The following is a 23,178-nucleotide window of genomic DNA, read 5'->3' as shown; positions in this document are numbered from 1 at the left end:
AAATTCCAGGATTCGAATTTACATTCAGATCTCTATGTTTTGTTAGTATCCAAAATGTATATTAAATATGATCAAGAATTTATTGTACAACACAATATTCTGAGGCAGGAGCACTAACCTTGACTATACTCTATGCCTTTGTCTCAAAACACGCAGGCATGTTTAACAAAAAGCAAAATAAACACTAACTTTAAAAACATATGTTATAATGTTTACAGTTTCTGAATACCTAAGTATTCAGAGATGCAATGAGTTAAAGAAATCAATTGTTTATATATAAAGGCATGACTAAACAGAAGTGCTGCATGGATTTGTTTATTTTTGTCATGCTTCAGAAGTTTTTGATAACTATTATATTATATTATATTATTGTTTCATACTTCTATCGTATTTATGGTATCATGGAGTTATATAAGTCATCCAACTTGATGGAGAGTACATTTGCTTCCAGAAGATGCTATTCAGTCCATCCTTCTATTTAAAACTCCTAGGAAAATGACCTTGCCCTTTTGACATTGTGCTCAGTCCTCTGGTGCCTCATAATAACTCAATAATACTGATTTATTCACCCTATAGGCCAATTTAATTTACTGAGTAGCTATCATGTGCCAGATGTTTTGCTCAAGAATGGGAATATAGCAACCAGCCTCAGGGAACTCATGCTCTGATGGAAAAGACAGAGACATAAACAGGGGACTCCGCAGAGCACAGTTAGTGCGGTGGCAGACCTTTTCCATGGTAAGCCAGCCATTACGGTCAGGCACCTTGCTGTGTGCCACAGGGAAGCTGGCTGTAGGGTTTCCCGGGGAGAACCTGTCATCAGTGACACGGAATTCTTTCCTGTTGATACACTTGGACCAAATTATTACTGTGTTTGTGCTAAGTGCATGTTGCATAAGAAATCCTGCCAGGGATCCCTAACGTGGGTGCATGGGTTCTCGGGAAGATTTTCTGCATAAGTGAATGGATTTTGATGGACGTTTTGAGGAGGGGTGGAATGTAAGCTGGTAGGTGATGAAGGACCGTGTGGCTTGGTGACAAAGAAGTCCGAGTGAGAGCCCAGAGGCGTGTGCAGCCCAGTCTAGAACTGTGGGTGTGTGCACTAGTGCCAAGCTTTCCATGGCTTAGAACGAAAGCGGTGTGCTCTCTCACAGTTCTGGAGGCTCAAAGGCAGACATCAGAGGGTAGAAGAGTTGGCTGTCCATAAGAGACCCCGAGAGAAAACTTTATTCTTGATTTGCCATAGTTTTTCCGCAGTGTTTGAGAGAACTTTGTGCTTTTGGCCGGTACTTATCACTTCAATATTTGCCTTTTGTGTTTAATATCTGCCCTTCTTGTAAGGTCAGCTAGTTTTATCAGGACACTCTAATTCATCATAACCTTACCATAACTTGATGAGACCTACAAAGACTCTAGTTTCCAGTAATTTCTAATCTATGGGCACAGGTGCCTCTAACTTTAATCTATCTTTTTTTTTTTTTTGAAAATATAATTCAAGTCACTAGAAGAAATGATGAACAAAACAACAGAGCCATGGGTAGATTCCAAAGGCCAAGTGAGGCATGCCATAGAATCTCACTCCTTCCAGCATGTATCAGCAAACCATGGGGGGCTTCCAAGTAGGACACTCAGTTTAGGGAGTTTGTTAGTATAGTTGCTGTGTGGAATGGAAAAAAAGCAAAAGTGGGGAAGGCAGAATTGTTGTATAAGGCTTGAATGAGGGTCAGAGAAGCAAAGACTGGGTAGATTTTAATGCTCAGGACCAAGGGTTCATGCTAACGTATGGACTTTGTTGATTAATGCTCCTGTCTGATAGTAGGAGCTGCTTCTTAGTAGAGTTGGTACTGTATTTTATTGTATGCATTTCATTTTATTTTATACATTCTACTTTTGCTCTATTGTGCTGTTATTTTTTTTTTTTTTTGAGATATGGACTTGCTGTGTAGCAAAGGCTAGCCCAGAACTCATTCTGCAGCACAGGCTGGTTTCGAGCTTATGTTTTTCCTACCTTAGCCCTCCAAGTGCTGGGATTACAGACATTTGCAATTATATCAGGCCTGTCTTAGCAATTTTTATTAAGGCCAGCACTGAAGTCAGTCTACAGCAGTGTTTTTTTTTTTTTTTTCTGGCAGTGTTTTATCTTTGTATTTATATTTATCAACAACTTAATTCTTAAAGTAAAAGTTGTATTATATCAAGAAGAAAGTCCTTCATGATGTTTGGGTAAATCTTTCTGCTATAGTACTCAGATTTCATGTTCAATAGAAAAGCTTTTCACAGTCTCAGGCTGAGGAGTAAAGGTTGTTTGCCTCCTGGTTGGTAAGTTAAATGCCTACTTAGCTTCAACTTCTGCTTAACAGACACTTCTGCAGACATCATTGCCTTTACTTTTTCTTGTTCCTACCACAAGGTTGGTGCGTCCTGAATCAGGTCCTGATTCTGTGGGTTCCAAGTTTTTCAGAATTATAAATACCAAATGCAAATGAGAAGACTGAAGTTTAAGACCCACTAGCCTCTTGGGAGATGACATCAGTGTAAGGGGATATAACACAGCACTACATTTCGTTTCCAAAAGAATCGTGTTTTGTTGGTTTACCCATTTAAACCAAAGAGCAGAAACAGCAGCAAACATTTGCATTTACTCTATGCCACTTTTTTTGTCATGCACATGGGTAGAGATGCAGAATAGTTGTCTTCTTTTAATGACTAATATAGACAAGAAATTTATTCTTAGTTCTGTCCTCCACGAAGAGGTCCAGCAGGATCTAGACAGCGTGCTCTTATGAGGGTGTGTTGCCTGGAGACCGAGTGAGCAGAGAAAGGGTGGAGTTTGGTCAGGAGACGCGTGGACACTCTCCTGGAGAGAGTGCGGTGCTTGGCACAGAATCAGAATTACTTCGTAATGGTTCTGTTCTTTTCATCACATTGATCAGGTAATTTTTAATGTCAAACCAATAATCACGTGGTGTGGAATTACAGCTCTTTGAAAGCTCCGTGTTGCTTGGAGGATTTTAGGGGTTTCTTTTTCTTCCCTCAGCACATTTGTATTAAGTATTCCATATAGAACTAAGTTCAGCCTTTTGGAGTACTGATGAGTTGGAATTGATTTAGGTTTCTTTAGAGTTTAAAGCTAGCTTTGTGTTGTTTCTTTGAAATTACTTCATGTCCTGTTTTGCCCTCTATTTTATGATTTGTGCCTTAACTTTTTATGGGAAGGGTAAAATTGACAAAGAGCACAGAAGAAAGGCATTTCTTCTTTTTATATGAACATAGCTATCTTTTTCTTCTTCTAACACAGATCTATGATCGAATTCTGTCAATTTCCTCTCGGGAGGGTGAGACGATTGAATTGGACAAACCCGTGATGGCAGAGGGCAATGTGGAAGTCTGGCTTAATTCTCTGCTGGAGGAATCTCAGGCCTCATTACATCTTGTGATTCGCCAGGCAGCTGCAAATATTCAAGAAACAGGCTTTCAATTGATTGAATTTCTTTCTTCCTTTCCTGCTCAGGTCAGTGTATTGAAATTGGAAAGTATTTTTTTCTTTCTGTCTTTTTTTTTTAAACTTTTTATAAAACAGTCATTTTAAATCTTAGATATTGCCTCTGTAAGGTTCATAAATGGTGCAGTTTTATTCTGACTGATTATTAAGATTTTCATAGAGACTTACCAACTATGGAGAAGCTGAAAGGTTCCCACTATTGATTATTTGGCTATATACAATTATAAACTTAAATATGACTTGGGGTTACTGAGGTACTTGATATATCTTCTTTAACTTAAAACAGTTTTTCTCTTATGAAATCTCATTATGTAACAATACATAGATCATGAAAACCATTGGTGCACACCTAACTGTAAAAATATTCTTTGGTATTAAAATACAGGAAACTTTTTTTTTAGTTCTTGTGATCAATAAATATTTTATGAGTGCCTACTATGTATGAACACTTGGATAAAGCCAAGTTAATTTAATTCCTTATCTGCTTAGGAATCTATTTAGAGAAGTGCAATGTAAACACATGTGACCTAAGATCCCAAGAGAGACATAGGCATGTCAGAAGGCTTCCTATATTTACCCATTGTATAAATAGCATAAATGGAATCTGTGGACTTTGAAATAAATAAAATAATAAATCAAATAAATCAAGACCATCCATTTTTGTAATAGCTATAGTTTTATTATGCTGTGACTTCTATGTGAAATTTGAATTCTATGCAGGTTGTAAATATACTATCTACACTGTCATAGAGCCTTAGCTTTTTTTGTTTAAAACCTCTACAAGGTTGGATTATTAGGGATTCAAATGCTATGGACCCGAGACTCAGAGGAAGCCCTTCAAAATGCCAAGTTTGATAAAAAAATCATGCAGAAGACCAACCAGTCCTTCCTAGAGTTACTGAACACGCTGATTGACATCACCACGAAGGACCTGAGCTCCGTGGAACGGGTTAAATACGAGACTCTGATTACTATTCATGTGCACCAAAGGGACATCTTTGATGACCTGGTAAACGCTTTATAAATGTTGCATCATGTACAGAAAAGCAAACTCTAGATGCCATCTGTGTTCACCCACCAGACTGATTAGACTGAATTTATGAAAAGGTCAGATTCAGTCAGAGCCATAGTGATATCAGAGCAAACATGTCAAATTCTCTTTTCGGCCTTAAGCTGAGATTTCAGTCATATTCCAGTAAACTATTCTACATTATTGGTGTAACTAGATATTACTTTAAAATTCCTTATGATTATTTTAGGTGCTAAAATGCCATGCCACATCTCAAAAGCTATTCTCTGTCTTGTTTCCCTTGTAGTTATTGATCAAAGGTCACTGGTTGGGGGGCAGATATTATGAATGCATAGATAATAAAGCTGTTGAAGGTTTCTTTGGGGGATTTGACAAATTCCATTCTTCACAAGTTTTACTGCTTTTTATGTTGTCGATTGCAAAGTGGCCTTTCAATGCTGTAAAGAAAAAGATAGTGGGATGGGTGGGAGATTCATAGTTACCGTTATGTAAAGTATGAAGAGAAATTAGAGTTGTCCTCGTCTAGAGAATGCAAAATTAGGTGATAGACAAGAAGCTCTTATATTCATAATAATTTTCTGGATTGTGTCTGAGCCCCATTATGTAAAAAAAGATTATGAAAGATTGGTTCTGATGTAGTGGCATCAAAGGAAGGCATTTTCTTGCTCTTTTGTGCTAATCTCTCCTAATAGCGGAGCACAATGTTTGGCTCTCAGAGAAATAAAGGGCACAGGATAACTCTAGATTTATTTGTTAAAGAGAAATGATTAAAGTGTTTTAAAATTTTGGTAAAAATTTTAGACAAAACCATTGGCAGGTATTAACCTGCCATTGAAATGTTAGGATTTTAGGCTTGTCGAAAATTTAGAGGAAAAAAATGGTTTAAAAAAAAAAAAGACCTCCCTTTTCAGTGGACTGGGAGAGGGACATGGGTGGGGAAGAGGGAGGGTGGGATTGGGAGGGCAGGAGGAAGGGAGGTACAGAGGAGATACAAAATGAATAAACTGTAATTAATAAAAATAAAAAATAAAAAAGAGGAAAAAAAAAGATAGCCTAAAATAATTTTTTTCTTGAAGTGATTCCATTTTTTTTGATAGTGAGATTCTCATAGTTTTGTTTTTGTGTTCTCATAGACTGAATATCATGCTTCAGATAGTATGAAACTATGCATGAAGCGCTACAACTATAGAGATGAGTCTCCTATTATTAGACTGTAATGCCATCTCAATTTGAGGGGCACAGCTAGAGTGGTCTTGATCCCTCCCATTCTCACAGCCTCTCCAGTTTACCTTTTGTTGATCAGTAGCTGACTGGGTCACATGATGAAAAGCTTGCTACCTCTCACCTCCTTGGCTTTCTCCTTTCTCCTTTGTGATGTGTGCAAATGCTAAAGTGTCCGTTTAGCAAGTGACTCCTCTCAGGTCTAACACATGCTTTTTGAATTTCAGTGTCGCATGCACGTCAAGAGCCCTACGGACTTTGAGTGGCTGAAGCAGTGCAGGTTTTATTTTAAGGAAGATTCTGACAAGATGATGATCCACATCACAGACGTGGCTTTCATATACCAGAATGAATTTTTAGGCTGCACTGACAGGCTTGTCATAACTCTGCTTACAGACAGGTGACGAGAGGATACTGATTCCGTAGCCCTTTTCTCCTCTGCCTGGCGTTCTATCTCTTCGGTTGCTCAGGGACATTTTGCCAACAGCTCTTTTATCGCAAGGCCTTTGAAAGTTAGTGTTCCTAGCTTTGCACCTGTTTTCATATGGGATTCAGGCCTGTGGTTAAAACAGGCCTGGTTTCTTTTACCTTCAGTCCCACAAAGGCAAAGTGTAAATGCCTCTGTGAACACTGAATGGACAAGAAAGGAATTAATTACTGTGTGCCACTGGGTGTGAATCTCAGTGGGCACCGAAGGTTGCTTTATTAGCGTCCACACCTGTTGTTCTTCAGAGAAACAATTAAGGTGTTTTTAAAAGGCAGAATAAAAATTTGAGTACAACACAATTGAAAGTAGGAAGACGGATGGGGCTATGGGTAGGGACATGGGACGTGTCATTTCTTTTCCCTTTGCCTGTCACTTGCCACTTATGCTGGTTAATTACAATTGTCAGCTTGAGTGGATTAAGAAACACCCCGGTCATTCATCATCAGTTCCTCTAGTTGTCTTTAGGGATTTCCCCACAAAGAACTAACTGAGAGTGATGGCACCATTCTATGCACTACGGTCTCAGAACGAATCGGAAGAAAAAGGAGAAAGCCGGCTGAGTCCCAGATTCTATCTCTCTCTTCCCTGACTCACTGAGATTCAAGGTTTCCTCTCTGAGCGCACCAGTAGTGGGCACATTCTGTTATGTCATTGTCCTCAACCGATTACATACTGCAGTCATTTCTGTCTGGAAAACTCTCCTGTCTCCCTCCATTTTCCTTCCCATTTTTGCACTATCATGCCCCCTCAAAAGTACAATTTCTTTCTACCTTGCTTGTTTTAAACTTATGCTGTTCAGATGTGTTAATTTTATACTGCCACCATAAGAAATCATCACAGGTTCAGAAGCTTAAACCATACAAATCTATTTTTTTTTTTTTTACTGTTCCATATTTTCTTCATAGAGACACAAGGGGGCACCGTTCCCCACCTTTTTAGGTTGTTGGCAGAACTCATGTTTGCAGGACCTAGGTGAAGATCACCCCAGCTCTGGATAGCTGCCTTGTTCCTTGGCTTGTGATCTTTACCTTCATCCGGAGAAGTGCAAACAGTGGGCTGACTCCATGAGATGTTGCCCATGGCCGTCACCTTTGTCCCTCTTGTGTCTTTGACATACTGTTCTGTCTCGTGTTTCCTCAGAATAGACTGAATCCACTGGGAACCCCAGGATGATGTGTCCACCCCAAAGTTTTCACATTGATAATGCCTGCAAAGCCCCTTTAGCTATAAAAGGTGATATGCTCACAGTGTCCAGGGGTTAGATTATTGGCATTTTGTGGGCAACCTTATTCTATTACATCCCCCTGCCAGCCCCTTTTCATTCAATCAGTCAATCATAGCTCAGGCCATCACATCCAATGTTGGTTCTGGCCTCAACTTCCTTGACTAGGGGCTGGCAACCGTGTCTGTCATTTATACCTATGCAGCTGCTGCCATGTCATGCCCATCTGAATGCTCACAGACTATTTAACCACCATATGTTTCTCTCTCTCTTTTTTTTAGATTTCTTATTTTAATATTTTTTTACATTAATCACAGCTTAGTTACCTTGCATCCCAGCCATAGCCCCATCCCTCATTCCCTACCAATCCCATGCTCCCTCCCTCATCCTGTCCCATGCCCCTTTCCAAGTCCACTGATAGGGGAGGTCCTTCACCCCTTCCATCTGAGCGTAGCTTATCAGGTATCTTCAGGACTGGCTGCAATGTCCTTCTCTGTGGCCTAGCAGGAGGGGAGGGGAGAGGTCAAAGAGCCAGCCATTGAATTCATGTCAAAAACAGACAGACCGTGTTCCCCTTACTAGGGTACCCACTTGGAGACTGAGCTACCATGGGCTACATATGAGCAAGGGTTCTAGGTTATATCCATGCATGGTCCTTGGTTGGAGAAACAATCTCATAAAAGACCCCCGTGCCCAGATATATTTGGTCCTTGTGGAGCTCCTGTCCTCTCCAGGTCATACTAACTCCCACTTTATTCATATGATGACCTGTACTCTGACGAAGGTTTGGTTATGATTCTCAGCATTTGCTTTGATACACAGCTAGGTAGAGTCTTTCAGAGGTCCTTTGTGGTAGGCTCCTGTCCTGTTACTTGTTTTCTCCCACTTCCAATGTCCATCCCATTTGTCTTTCTTTTTTTTTAATTTTATTTTTTTCTTATTAGTTACATTTTATTAAGTCTGTATCCCAGCTGTATTCCTCTCCCTCAATCCCTCTCAATCCCACCCTCCCTCCCATATCTCTACCCTGCCCCTTTTCAAGTCCACTGATGGGGGGGGACCTCCTCCCCATTCATCTGATCCTGTTTTATCAGGCATCTTCAGGACTGGATGCAAAGTCCTCCTCTGTGGCCTAACAGGACTGCTCCTCCCTTGGGGGGCGGGGGGGGGGTCAAAGAGCCAGTCATTGAGTTCCTGTTAGAAATAGTCCTTGTTCCCCTTACTATGGGAAACCAATTGGTCACTGAGCTACTATGATATGTTTAACTCTTACAGTTTTCATTCTAGTAGTTGGCCATTCCATTTACCCTGTGGTGGTATCCATCTCCTATTTGCTACCTTAACCTCACCAAGAACCCTTAAAACCTATGCTCCTTTGCATTTCATTGTTCAGTTCATGGTCAATATCCAGAATGTGACAGCATTTTTTTCAAATGCATTTTTTTATTAATTACACTTTATTCACTTTTTATCCCCCCCATAAACCCCTCCCTCCTCCCCTCCTAATCCCATCTTCCCTCCCCCTTCTTCACGCATGCCCCTCACCAAGTTCACTGATAGGCGAGGTCCCCTTTTCCTTCCTTCTGATCTTAGTCTATCAGACCTTATCAGGAGTGGCTGCATTTGTCATCTTCTGTGGCCTAGTAAGGCTGCTCCCCCCTCAGGAAAAGGTGACCAAAGATCAGGACAATCAGTTTATGCCAGAGGGAGTTCCTCTTCCCATTACTATAGAACCCACTTGGACACTGAACTGCCATGGGCTATATCTGCACAGGGGTTTTAGGTTATCTCCATGTATGGTCCTTGGATGGAGTATGGGTCTCTGGAAAGACCTCTGTGTTCAAATTTTCTGGTTCTGTTGCTTTCCTTGTGGAGCTCCTGTCCTCTCCAGATCTTACTATTTCCCACTTCTTTCATAAGATTCCATACACTCTGCCCAACAGTTGGCCATAAGTCTCAGCATCTGCTTTGATAGTCTGCAGGGCAGAGCCTTTCAGAGGCCCTTTGTGGCAGGTTCCTAACTTGTTTCCTGTTTTCTTCTTCTTCTGATGCCCTTCCTCTTTGCCTTTCAGGATGGGGATTGAGCATTTTAGTCAGGGTCATCTCCCTTAATTAGTTTCTTTAGATGTACTGGTATTAGTAGGTTTATCCTATGTTACATGTCTATGTGAGTGAGTATATACTGTGTGTGTCTTTCTGCTTCTGGGACAGCTCACTCAGGATGATCCTTTCCAGTTCCCACCATTTACCTGCAAATTTCATGATTTCCTTATTTTTCATTGCTGAGTAATATTCCATTGTGTAGATGTATGACAATTTCTGTATCCATTCTTCAGTTGAGGGGCATCTGGGCTGCTTCCAGCTTCTGGCTATGACAAATAAAGCTGCTACAAACATGGTTGAGCAAATGTCCTTACTGTGAACTTGAGCCTTTTTTGGATATATGCCTAGGAGTGGTATAGCTGGATCTTGAGGAAGCACTATTCCTATTTGTCTGAGAAAGTGCCATATTGATTTCCAGAGTAGTTGTACAAGTTTACATTCCCACCAGGAGTGGAGGAGGGTTCTCCTTTTTCCATAACCTCTCCAGCATGTGTTGTCACTTGAGTTTTTGATCTTTGCCATTCTGATAGGTGTAAGGTGAAATCTCAGGGTCATTTTGATTTGCATTTCCCTGATGGCTAATGATGTTGAGCATTTCTTTAAGTGTTTCTCTGCCATTCAATATTCCTCTACAGAGAATTCTCTGTTTAGCTCTGTTACACATTTTTTAATAGGATTACTTGGTTTGCTTTTTTTCAGCTTCTTTAGTTCTTTATATATACTGGATATTAGCCCTCTGTCAGATAAAGGGTTGGTGAAGATTCTTTCCCAATCTGTAGGCAGTCGTTTTGTTTTGATGATGGTGTCCTTTTCTTTACAGAAGCTTTTCAGTTTCATGAGGTCCCATTTATTGATTGTTGCTCTTAGAGCCTGTGCTGTTGGTGTTCTGTTCAGGAAGTTGTCTCCTGTATCAATGAGTTCTAGGGTCTTCCCCACTTTTTCTTCTAACTGATTTAATGTGTCTTGCTTTATGTTGAGGTCTTTGATCCACTTGGCCTTTAGCTTTGTGTGGGTGATAAGTATGGATCTATTTGCTTTTTTTTTTAATGCAGTTTATTCAGGAACATTGAACAATCCTCCTCGGACCCCGGGGAAAGCCAACCCACAGCTTAAATAGCCTCTGGGTAGCCAACCCAGGCGTGCCACGTGGGCAATGTAGATAGGTCCACATACATGGAAGCAAGCCAGATCCTCAGCCTTAGCCAAATGTGGAATTGTTCGTGACAGAGAGCACTCACCATCGGGAAGGTGGAAGGCAGAAACCAGCTCCATCTTTAAGGCATAGCATTCCGCAGCTCTCTACAGTTCCCCCTTTTTGTTTTAGACGCATTAGGCAAGAGTAGAGGTCTGATCTCTGATATTAGAAATAAATTGGGACTTTGTACCGATGTTCATTTAGGTGTCATCCACCCAAAGAGCATCAGACCTGTCCGATACCTTTTTCTCAGAGGCGGGACCTGGGACATCAACCCGCATGCAATCAGACATGCTCTTCTCTGGGTCCAAAGCGGCTGACCCTGAGTGCAGTGCTTAGCCTCGCATCCTGAGCGTAACATTTTAGCTTTTTATGTTATCCAACCATGCTTGGGGAGAATGTCCTGCTTCAATGGCTGTAAAGGCCTGAATGATCATGGCTGCATCACACTGTTGTGAGACTCTAATCTTGCATATATACCACAGGCAAACCAAGGAGACCAACACCAGAAGGCCTGCTAACGCTCCCATGCCCGCCCATTCCTTCAGATGATTCATGGCTGCAGCAATCCATGTTGATAATCCTGTGGCTAGTCCTGCGTCCACTCCGGTAGAATTTACTGTGACAATGGCCACTCTCAGCTGCTCCATCGTAGTATCAAATTCACCAGTCCAATTACCTAAAATATAGCTCGACAATTGTTTAGACAGATTTGCAGCACAGGAAAAATTCTCATGTTGTATGCTAGTGACACAAAGTCCAGCATACTTTCATTGACAGCCAGGTTGAGCGATTTGCCATAGGGTATCAATTTGCTCCTGCAAGAGGTCAATCCTCTGATTGAACACCATCAAGCTTCCTTTTAGTTGAGCATTAATTCCTTTATGTACAACTAAGGCATGAGCTACATTGACTAAATGATTATTCAGGGTCTGAGCAGTCTGCCCAGTATGACTCATGGCTAATGCCCTGGTGGTAGCTCCAACAGCCGTCAATGAGATGGTAGTAATAATGGTGGCTGTAGTTCCAAGATCCCTTTTCTGTCTGAAGAGAGTCATAGCGTGAGGGGCATCAATGGGCATAGGCACCCAGTGAGGCATGCGAGTAACCAGGGCATACCTAAATTTACTAGCATTCCAGCATTGGGCAAAAAAGCAAGTATCATTACCACAATTACTTGGCTCTATCTGGCTAATAATGAATAAAAATGGGGGATATAGACAAACAGGTGTGGGCTTATAGGAAATATTATGAGAAGCCTTAACCCCTCGTTGGAACATCCTGCGTCAGTTCTAGAACTAGCAGTGGTGGTGTTCGAGGGTCTGAGTAGGTTCAGGAGACCATTGCCCCCAGGGGCGAGACGTGCTCCATGCCAATTGACTAACTCCATGTTTTCCTCCAATTTTGAAAGTCATTTAAGGTTCTTAAATTATTTTTTTCCCTTTTTTCTTAAATTTTTCATCAATTACACTTTATTCATTCTGCATCCCCCCATAAGCCCCTCCCTCCTCTCCTCCCAATCCCACCCTCCCTCCTCCCTCTGCTTGCATGCCACTCCCCAAGTCCACTAATAGGGGAGGTTCTCCTCTCATTTCTGATCTTAGTCTGTCAGTTCACATCAAAAGTGGCTGTATTGTCCTCTACTGTGACCTGGTAAGGCTGCTCCCCCCCCCCCCCAGAGGGAGGTGATCAAAGAGCAGGCCAATCAGATTATGTCAGAGGCAGTCCCTCTTCACATTACTATGTAACCCAATTGGACTCTGAACTGCCCTGGGCTACATCTGTGCAGGGGTTCTAGGTTATCTCCATGAATAGTCCTTGGTTGGAGTATGAGTCTCTGGGAAGTTCCCTATGTTCAAATTTTCTTGTTCTGTTGCTCTCCTTGTGGAGACCCTGTCCTCTCCAGGTCTTACTATTTCCCAGTTCTTACCTAAAATTCCGTTCACCTGCCCAACAGTTGCCCATCCGACTCAGCATCTGCTTTGATAGTTTGAAGGGCAGAGGCTTTCAGAGGCCCTCTGTGGTAGGTTCCTAGGTTGTTTCCTGTTTTCTTCTTCTTCTGATGTCCATCCTCTTTGCCTCTCTGGATGGGGATTGGACGTTTTAGTTAAGGTCCTCTCTCTTGCTTAGTTTCTTTAGATGCACAGGTTTTAGTGGGTTTGTCCTATGTTGTATGTCTATATGAGTGAGTATATATCATGTGTGTCTTTTTGCTTCTGGGACAACTCACTCAGGATGATCCTTTCCAGATCCCACCATTTACCTGCAAATTTCATGATTTCCTTATTTTTCATTGCTGAGTAATATTCCATTGTGTAGATGTACCACAATTTCTGCATCCATTCTTCAGTTGAGGGGCATCTGGGTTGTTTCCAGCTTCTGGCTATTACAAATAAAGCTGCTACAAACATGGTTGAGCAAATGTCCTTTTTGTGTACTTGAGCCTCTTTTGGATATATGCCCAGTAGTGGTATGGCTGGATCTTGAGGAAGTGCTATTCCTAGTTGTCTGAGAAAGCGCCAGATTGATTTCCAGAGTGGTTTTACAAGTTTACATTCCCACCAGCAGTGGAGAAGGGTTCCCCTTTCTCCACAACCTCTCCAGCATGTGTTGTCACTTGAGTTTTTGATCTTGGCCATTCTCATGGGTGTAAGGTGAAATCTCAGGGTTGTTTTGATTTATTTGCATTTTTTTTTTTACATGTAGATATCCATTTAGACCAGCACCATTTGTTGAAGATGCTATCTTTTTTCCATTGTATGGTTTTGGCATCTTTGTCAAAAATCAGGTGTCCATAAGTGTGTGGTTTTATTTCTGGGTCTTCTATTCAATTCCATTGATCCACCATTCTGTTTCTATGCCAGTACCATGCAGTTTTTACTATTGTTGCTCTATAATACAGCTTAAGATCAGGGATGGAGATACCTCCAGAAGATCTTTTATTATAGAGGATTGTTTTAGCAATTCTGGGTTTCTTGTTATTCCATATGAAGTTGAGAATTTTTCTTTGCAGGTCTGTAAAGAATGGTGTTGCTAATTTGATGGGAATTGCATTGAATCTGTAGATTGCTTTTGGTAAGATGGCCCTTTTTGCTATGTTAATCCTGCCAAGGCATGAGCATGGGGGATCTTTCCATCTTCTGATATCTTCTTCTAATTCTTTCTTCAGAAACTTGAAATTTTTTTCATACAAGTCTTTGACTTGCTTGGTTAGGGTTACACCAATGTACTTTATGTAATTTGTGGCTATTGTGAAGGGTGTTGTTTCTCTAATTTCTTTTTCAGCCCTTTTGTCTTATGTATACAAGAGGGCTACTGATTTTTTGGAGTTAATTTTGTATCTGGCCACTTTGCTGAAGGTGTTTATCAGCTGTAGGCATTCCCTGGTAGAGTTTTTGGGGTCACTCACATATACTATCATATCATCTGCAAATAATGATAATTTGACTTTTTCCTTTCCAATTTGTATCCCCTTGATCTTCTTTAACTGTTTTATTGCTCTAGCAAGGACTTCCAGAACTATGTTGAAAGAGATATGGAGAGAGTGGGCAGCCTTGCCTTGTCCCTGATTTCAGTGGGATTGCTTTAAGTTTCTTTCCGTTTAGTTTGATGTGGGCTATAGGCTTGTTGTATACTGCCTTTACTACATTTAGATATGTGTCTTGTATCCCTGATCTCTCCAATATAAACGTGAATGGATGTTAGATTTTGTGACAGCATTTTTTAAACCCTTTTCTGTATCCTTTTGTTGTAAAAGGAATTTTTATTCACCTGTTTCAATTGTCTCAGTAGCTTACTCCCTCCTTCTGCTAACCTAGGCCTAGTCCTGGAAGAGTCTAGCCTCCATATCATCTAACCTAGGCCTAGAATTTTTTTTAGCCTCTGATACTTACTGCTGAATAAGCTCATTCTTTCTTGTTCTTACTGAGTTCTTGGCTGCCTGGTTTAACTCAGCTGTTTTGGCCGAACTCTTCTCCCAGCTGACTTACTCAATCTGGCTTCTCTCTTGGCCTCTGAATTGCTCTGTTTGGCCTCAAACTAACTTCAACAATCTTTTCTAATATTCTGCCTCTTTATCACTCTCTGGCTCACTCAGTGTTCACCTGAATTCTTTCTCTGCAGCCAGTCTTTTTATTACTGTCCAGGTAAAACTGCCTCCTCTCTCCCTCTCTCTTCTTTTTCTTCTTCCCCTCCCTCTCTCCTGCCCCTTAATTAGCTTCCTTTTTCTCTCTCTTTTTCTGAGAGTTGTTTGTATCTATTCTTTCAAATCTTATTATTTGTCACTATTTCTACCACTGAATTAGACATCACTTTTAAACATGGGTACTTCCTTCTACAAACTAACTTTACCTTTATTGTTTGGGATTAAAGGCATGTACCACCACACCTTAAGCTAAGCTTTTCCTTACTTGAAGCTTACTCTATAGCAGGCTGGCCTTGAACTCAGATCAGCATTCATCTTAGGCTTTCACTCATTTCTCACTCTGCATTTCTTCAGCTTCAATGTGTGAGAACGGAGGCATTCTTTTTGGCTTGTGGCTCAGAGTGTAAGACTTTCTGTCCTTTTACAGAAGGAAAGCTCCTCATGAAAACAAACTTTATAAAGGTATAATTTTGGAGGCTCTGGAATGCACTGTCAGTCTGTGTGTTTGACCTATGGAATTTGACAACAGGCAGTTCTCTCAGCTCTGGAGCTTCGCATCACATGGACAGACCTGTTGACATTCCAGATGGTCAGATGGCCATCATCACATGATAGAGATACATATCACCTTTCCATAAAACTCATGGTGACTCTAATGACCACCCTCCTTCCACTTCTGAGCACTCATGGAGGTAGCTGGAATGATCTCATGACTGCTGTTACTCAGCAAGATGAAACCAAGGGCAGATACAGCATCCTTGTTGACAGAAATACAGAAGCACAATGTTTTCTCATGATGCAGTGATATAGTTTCTGTTACTACTTGACCCTGCCCTTCATGGCTATGGAGTCTTGGGCAGGATTCTTGATCCCTCTCAGTTTTTTGTTTTTAAATACTTTTACAAACTATAGCTCATGCATAAAAGTCCTCCTGTATTATTTGCTTTGGAATAGATGTGACATCAACCCAACAGAAGAGCTCAGCGAGTTTGTTTTGGCTCATGGTTTCAGAGGGCTCAGTCCATGACTTTTTTTCTCTAGGCACTAAAGTAGAACATAATGATTATGATAGTATGTGGTAGATGAGCTTATTCACCTCATGATGAATAGAAGGTATGCGGATGGAGGAATATATTGGGAACAAGGCAAGTTATATCTCTAGTGACACCCCCAGTGACCCATTCCTTCCTCTAGACCCCACTTCCTACCTTTACCACACCCAATAATTCCAGAATATTCTGAATCTGTCAAGGTATTGACCCATAGATTAGGATAGAGGCCCAGAAAGTCAAACATTGCTCTAAAGTTAATCAGCTGGCAACTATACCACCAATCATATGAGCTTAGGGGACATTTCATATTAAAATTATGATACATCCTCTATCGAGGGGGAGTATGTTCCAGGATGCTAGGCAGATGCCTGAAATCACAAAAAGAATTCATCACTATGTATACTCTTTTTCTTATACATACAAATTCATGTTGCGATGTGATTTATAAATTATACATAGTAGGAGATTAGCAATAACTAATGATAATATGATAAAATAAAAGTTCAACAAATATATCTTTATGTTTCTTAAGATATTAATTTAATAGACTTTAGATAATGGCAACTTGAGAAGACTGAATGCATATGTAAGAAGTAATTGTATGTAGCTAGCCTTCTATTGTCTCTCTTTCACTGATTCTGTTTCTGACTGTTGTCTGTTTGTCTCTCTGCCTCATTTGTCTCTGTCTTCTCTCTCCCCTTCACTTTGTCTCTATGTCTCTGTGTGCCTGTCTGTCTCTTTATGTCTGTTTCTCTCTTTTTCTCTCTATCTCTATCTTTTTCTCTCTGTACCTCTCTGTCTCCCCTCCCCCATGTGTGTGTGTTTGTGTGTGTGTGTGTATCTTCGATCCTCCTATGCAGTTCAGTTGGACCTGGAAATATGCAACCCAAGCTGACTTTAATTCATGATCATTATCCATCCTGCCTTAGCCTACTGCACTGTCAGTTCTGCCTTGGCCTACCAAGAGCTGCAATTACATGAGTGTATCACCATGCCTGCCTCATTGCTTTTCTTAATCATGGAATGCACATTGCTTAGCAATCTTTTCTGGCAGCTCTCCTTAAGCACGTAAGAGTGACCTAGTTCAAAGTCTGTAACTAACTCCAGTTCTCAACAAAGTGAGTTCCTTGCTGGTACATGTGCCCTGTTGTTTTCCTTCAAAAATTTTTGAGCATTTTAGAATGAACACGTGCAGAAAGCACTTCTCTTTACATGTAATAAGAAGCATCTGTAATACCATGGATGTTCAATTTCAACGGTCATGACAAGTTGCCTGATGTTCCCAAGTTTAAGAAGCTCTGCAGAACAGCAGTGAATGGCTGTAGTTGGTTCCTTACTTCTAGAGGTTAGATGTGCCGTGGGTCTAACAGAAAGGGCTGGGTCTAACAGAAAGGGCCTGACTTGTGGCCATGGACTAGTGTTGACCTTGAATTTTTTTTTTATGATGACACGATAATTTTATTTGTTAAGTCAAGATGTGCACATTTACAATATTGTCTTACTGCTCTAGCTAGGACTTCCAGCACTATGTTGAAAAGATATGGAGAGAGTGGGCAGCCTTGCCTTGTCCCTGATTTCAGCGGGATTGATTTAAGTTTATCTCTCTTTAGTTTGATGTTGGCTATAGGCTTGCTGTATATTGCCTTTACTATGTTTAGGTATGTATCCCTGATCTCTCCCAGACTTTATATATGGGTGTTGAATTTTGTCAAATGCTTTTTCAGCTTCTAAGTAGATGATCATGTGGGTTTTCTCCTACAGTTTGTTTATATGAGGGATTATATTGATGAATTTCCATGTATTGAACCACCCCCGCATTCCTGGGATGAAGCCTACTTGGTCATGGTGGATGATATCTTTTATATGTTCTTGGATTCGGTTTGTCAGTATTTTATTGAGTATTTTTGCATCAATGTTCATAAGAGAGATAGGTCTGAAGTTCTCTTTTTTTTGTTGGTCTTTGTGTGGTTTAGGTACCAAGATGACTGTGGCTTCACAGAATGAGTTTGGTAATGTTCCTTCTGTTTTTATTTTGTGGAATAGTTTGAAAAGAATTGGAGTTAGCACTTCTTTGGAGGTCTGGTAGAATTCTGTGCTGAAACCATCTGGCTCAGGGTCTTTTTTTTTTTTTTTTCAATTTCCTTGGGGGATATAGGGCTGTTCAATCTTTCTACCTGATCTTGACTTAATTTTGGTAAGTAGAATCTATCAAGAAAATTGTCCATTTCCTTTAGATTTTCAAATTTTATTGCATATAGGCTTTTGTAGTACAACCTAATGATTGTTTGGATTTTCTCAGTGTCTATAGTTATGTCCTCCTTTTCATTTCTGTTTTTGCTGATTTGGATAGTTTCTCTCTGCCTTTTAGTTAGTTTGGCTATCTCTTCCTTAACCCAGCTGTCATTGAGTAGTATGTTGTTCAGTTTCCATGTTTGTGTAGGCTTTATGTTATTTCTATTGTTGAGGTCCAGCTTAAGTCCATGGTTGTCAGATAGAATACAGGAGATTATTTCTATTTTCTTGTGTCTGTTGAGGCTTGCTTTGTGACCAACTATATAGTCTATTTTTGAGAAGGTTCCATGAGGTGCTGAAAAGAAGGTATACTCTTTTGAGTTTGGGTGAAGAGTTATGTAGACATCTATGAAGTCCATTTGATTTAGGACTTCTGTAAGTGCCTTTATTTCCCTATTTGGCTTCTGTTTAGATGATCTGTCCCTTGGTGAGAGTGGAGTGTTGAAGTCTCCCACTATTAAGGTGTTGGGATCGATGTGTGATTTAAGCTTTAATAATGTGTTTTTTACAAATGTAGGCACTCTTGTATTTGGGGCATAGATGTTCAGGGTTGTGATGTCCTCTTGGTGGATTTTTTCCTTTGATGAGAATGTAGTGCCCCTCCTCATCTTTTTTTGATTAATTTTGGTTGAAAGTCTATTTTATTAGATATTAGGGTAGCTATCCCAGCTTGTTTTCTGGTCCATTTGCTTGCAAAACATTTTTCCAGCCCTTTATTCTGAGGTAATGTTTATCTTTGTTGCAGAGGTGTGTTTATTGGATGCAGCAGAATGTGATCTTGTTTCTGCAACCAATTTGTTAGTCTGTGTGTTCTTATTGGAGAGTTGAGTCCATTGATGTTGATAGATAATAGTGACCAAAGAATGTTAATTTTTGTTGTTGTGGGGTTGGTGGTGTTACTGTTTCATTGCTTGTATTCTTTTGATTTTTTGTTATGTAGTTATCTATATCCTATGTTTTCTTAGATGTAGTTGTTTTTGTTGGATTGCAGTTTTCCTTCTAGTATCTTCTGTAGGGCTGGGTTGTACTATAAGTCACAAGTTAAAATTATACTTCCTCAAAAAAATTATACTTCCTCATTGACATATTTTAGTTTAATGACAATAATAGATTTTATTTTTTTATTATTATTGTCATTGGACCATTACTTATTTATTTTTAAATTAAATTTTTACTTTTCACATTAATTACATTTAATTCACTTTTTATCTTAGCTGTATCCCCCTCCCTCATTCCGTCCCAATCCCACCCTTCCTCCCTCTTCTCTTCCCATGCCCCTCTTTAAGTCCATTGATAGGGGAGGTCCTCCTCCCCTTTCTTCTGACCTTAGCTTATCAGGTCTCATCAGGATGTCTGCAATATCCTCCTCTGTGGCCTGGCAAGGCTCCTCCTCCCTTGGGTGGGGGGGAATCAAAGAGCCAGCCATTGACTTCATGTCAGAGACATTCCCTGTTCCCTTTATTAGGGAATCCACTTGGATACTGAGCTGCCGTGGGCTACATCCAAGCAGAGGTTCTAGGTTATATACATGAATGATCCTTGGTTGGAGAATCAGTCTCAGAAAAGACCCCTGTGCCCAGATATTTTGGTTCTATTGTTCTTCTTGTGGAGCTCCTGTCCTCTGCAGGTCTTACTGACTCCCCCTTCTTTCATATGAGTCCCTGCACTCTGCCCAAAGTTTGGTCATGAGTCTCAGCATCTGCTTTGATACACTGCTAGGTAGGACCTTGAGATTTTTTTAACAAACCTATTCTATTTAGGGTTATTAAATGTTTCTACTTCCCTTTTAACCCCTTCAAAACTGGGCAGGAGGGAAAGAAAGTTAGTGGGGACATGGGTTGAGGTTCTCTCTGCTACTTGCCACTGGGTAGGGTTGTAGGAGTCTTTTTGGGGCCCTACCAATATCAGTAGTCAAGAAATCCAGAAATTCAGGTAACCAGTAAATCAGCAAACAGCTAATGCAGAAGCAGGATGAACCAGCAGCAATCAGTCCTCCTCCAAGCAGCTGTGCCTTCTTCCTCTGGGCTGTCATATTTATACCCCTCAAAGTCCGCAGAATTCAACTAATTCCACCTGGCAGAGGCAACGCCCCACATGAGACACATAACAGGTGTGGACAAACTAAAATCCCAGACTTGGAATTTTAACAAAAGCGTGTTTGCATATCATAAACCAAAACATCCACAACAGACTAGATTACATATCAGCTCTCCTCCTGAGATCCTGAGCAGGTTCACTCTACTGAGTGAGCATCTGTCCTACTTGTGAAATGAGAACAGAGACTTCCATTATTGCAGGTTGCTCTGGGGGTTTTAATGAGTCGACATGGAGACCATTGATTGTATAGGTGGTGGTTGCTAAAGACTGCTCTGAAAAGGCCTGGTGAAATGCAAGGCCGGAATTAGGCTGTTGGCTAGAAGAAAAATATATGTGAGTGCAAGTGTTCATCTGGTTTCACACCAGGCATCTTCCTCCTTGGCCAGGATGGTTGCTCACCTGGTTTTCAGGAACTCATTTCTAGTAGAGAACCTGGCAGACTGCAGTCTGTGTACTTGATGTCCGCTTCTGCCTATAAGCTGGACAAATTGCCTTTTTCTGAGTTCTTTCTCCGGTCCATATGAATGCTTTAGGAAACAAAGCTGCAGCAGCTTATGAATTGTTTTCTTTGGCAACACCAGGTGGTGCTGGGAATCAACTAATCTATCAGCATATTTTCAGGGTAAAATTCTTCCTTTAGAGGCTCTTATATTTGCTCACCAAATCTTTCATTTGTTATCCTCATATTAGATGTAGAAGGAATTGCAGGTGCTCATGCATCGACCTGGAATGCCATTATTCAGTAGTGTGTTGTTCAAAACCAAGATTTGTGGGGCTGGGGAGATAGCTTAAGTGTTATGAACACTTATCACTCTTGCAGAGGATTGGGGTTCACTTCCTAGTCCCCCGTCACAGCTAACAACAATCTGTAGGTCCAATGCTGGGTGGGAGGAGAGAAGGGGACAATACTTGGCAAAAGTTTCTCAGATATGTCCCCATGTGTCAAATAGCATGGTTTTCTTCTTGACTGTGGTTTCTTCTCCCCCCTCTTCTTCCAGTCCCTCCTCTCTCTTTTTTCCCCTCCCCCAACCACTCCTTCTCGCTCTATTTTCAGAAAAAGTGTAGTCTCCCTTGGATATCAGCCAGCCCTAGCATATCAATCTGCAGTAAGACTAGGTACATCTTCTCCAACTGAGTCTAGACAAGGAAGTCTAGCAGGAGGAATGTGTCCCAAAGGTAGGCACCAGAGTCAGAGACAGCCCCTGCTCTCACTCCTAGGAGTCCCACATGAAGACCAAACTACACAACTGTAACATATGTACAGAAGGTCTAAGTCAGTCCCATCCATGCTCTCTGGTTGGCGGTTCAGTCTTTTGTGAGCCTCTGTGGACCTAGGTTAGTTGATTCTGTGGGTTTCCTTGTGGTTCCTACAATCCTTCCTCTCCTTCTTCCGTAGGACTCCCCAATCTCTGCCTAGTGTTTGGCTGTGAGCCTCTGCATCTGTTTTTTTCAGCTGATGGGTGATACCTCTCTGATGACAGTTTTTCTAGGCTCATGTCTGCATGTATAGCAGATTATCATTAGCAGTGTCAGGGGTCAACTCTCTGTCATGACATGGTCTAAAGCTGGACCGGTCATTGCTTGGCCACTCCCTCAGTTTCTGTTCTATCTTTACCACAGCAAATCTTATGGGAAAGATAAATTGTAGGTTGAAGGTTTTGTAGCTGGTTGGTGTTCCAATTTCTCCATTGGAAGTCTTGCCTGGTTACAGGAGATGGAGGGTTTGGGCTCCATATCCCCCATTGATAGGAGTTCTAGCTAGGGTCATCCTCATAGATTCCTGCTCTAAGTTTCTAGCTTGTCCTAGAGATGGCTCCCATTCCATTTGTCTCTCCCAGTACTCTCTCTGTCTTCCAGTCACCAAATTACTCCTGTTCCCATCCCCATACCACCCCTGTCTGGTTGCCCGTCCCCCTCGTACCAACCCATGATGCTTGTTCTATTTCTCCTTTTCAGTGAGATTTATGCATCTCCCCTTGAGCCCTTCTTATTACTTAGTTTCTTTGGGTCTGTGGATTGTAGCATGATTATCCTTTATTTTATGGCTAGTATCCACTTATAAGTGAGTACATAGCATGTTTGTCTTTCTTGGTCTGGGTTACCTCACTCAGAATGATACTTTCTAGCTTCATTCGTTTGCCTTCAAATTTCATGATGTCTTTGTTTTTAATAGCCGAGTCCATTCTTTGGTTGAGGGATATCTAGGTTGTTTCCAGTTTCTGGCTATTATGAGCAAAGCTGCAGTGAATATAGTTGAGCAAGTGTCTTTATGGTATGTTGGAGTGCCCTTGGGCATCTGCCCAGGAGAGATAGAGCTGGGTCTTGAAGATTGATTCCCATTTTCTGAGGAAGCACAAATTTATTTCCAAAACTGTTCTTCAAGTTTTCACTCTTACCAGAAAAGGTTGTATTCCTCCTGTTCCACATCCTTGCCAGCATGAGCTGTTGCTTGAGTTTTTGATCTTAGCCATTCTGACAGGTGTAAGATGGAAGGAATCTCAGAGTCAGTTTCTTTTTTAAAGACTAAAAAGTATTCTACTTTTTGAAAAGTTCATTCATCATTAACTATCAATTGTGTCTTTTTTATATCTACTATGAACATCCACTGGCTGATAACTGGGTGTTTTCTTGGCTGTAGTGATCATAGCAAAGTAGACATTTTCATGAAAGGGCGATTACATCTTTATTTGTGTATGAACCTGGATGGGTACAAGTTAGTGTTGCTTTTAAGTTTTTTGGGGGGAGTAGAAAGTCAAACAGTTTTCAATAGATACTTCACCAAGCCACATCTTCATCAACAGAATGCAATTCCCTCACCAATGCTTGTTTTTAC

General features: G+C 40.9%; 1 protein-coding gene across 1 annotated transcript in view; it reads left to right on the top strand.

The window, feature by feature from the left end:
• Positions 1-23,178, top strand: part of Dnah5 (dynein axonemal heavy chain 5) — a 256,569-nt gene that overhangs the window by 89,953 nt on the left and 143,438 nt on the right. The window contains exons 33-35 of the mRNA XM_060378798.1: positions 3,299-3,511; positions 4,287-4,511; positions 5,981-6,153. Of these exons, the coding sequence (XP_060234781.1) occupies positions 3,299-3,511; positions 4,287-4,511; positions 5,981-6,153 (611 nt within the window). The remainder of the gene's footprint in view (positions 1-3,298; positions 3,512-4,286; positions 4,512-5,980; positions 6,154-23,178) is intronic.

Source organism: Meriones unguiculatus, chromosome 3, assembly GCF_030254825.1.
Source record: "Meriones unguiculatus strain TT.TT164.6M chromosome 3, Bangor_MerUng_6.1, whole genome shotgun sequence".
Lineage (NCBI taxonomy): Eukaryota > Metazoa > Chordata > Mammalia > Rodentia > Muridae > Meriones > Meriones unguiculatus.
This window is presented reverse-complemented; position numbering and strand designations above follow the sequence as displayed.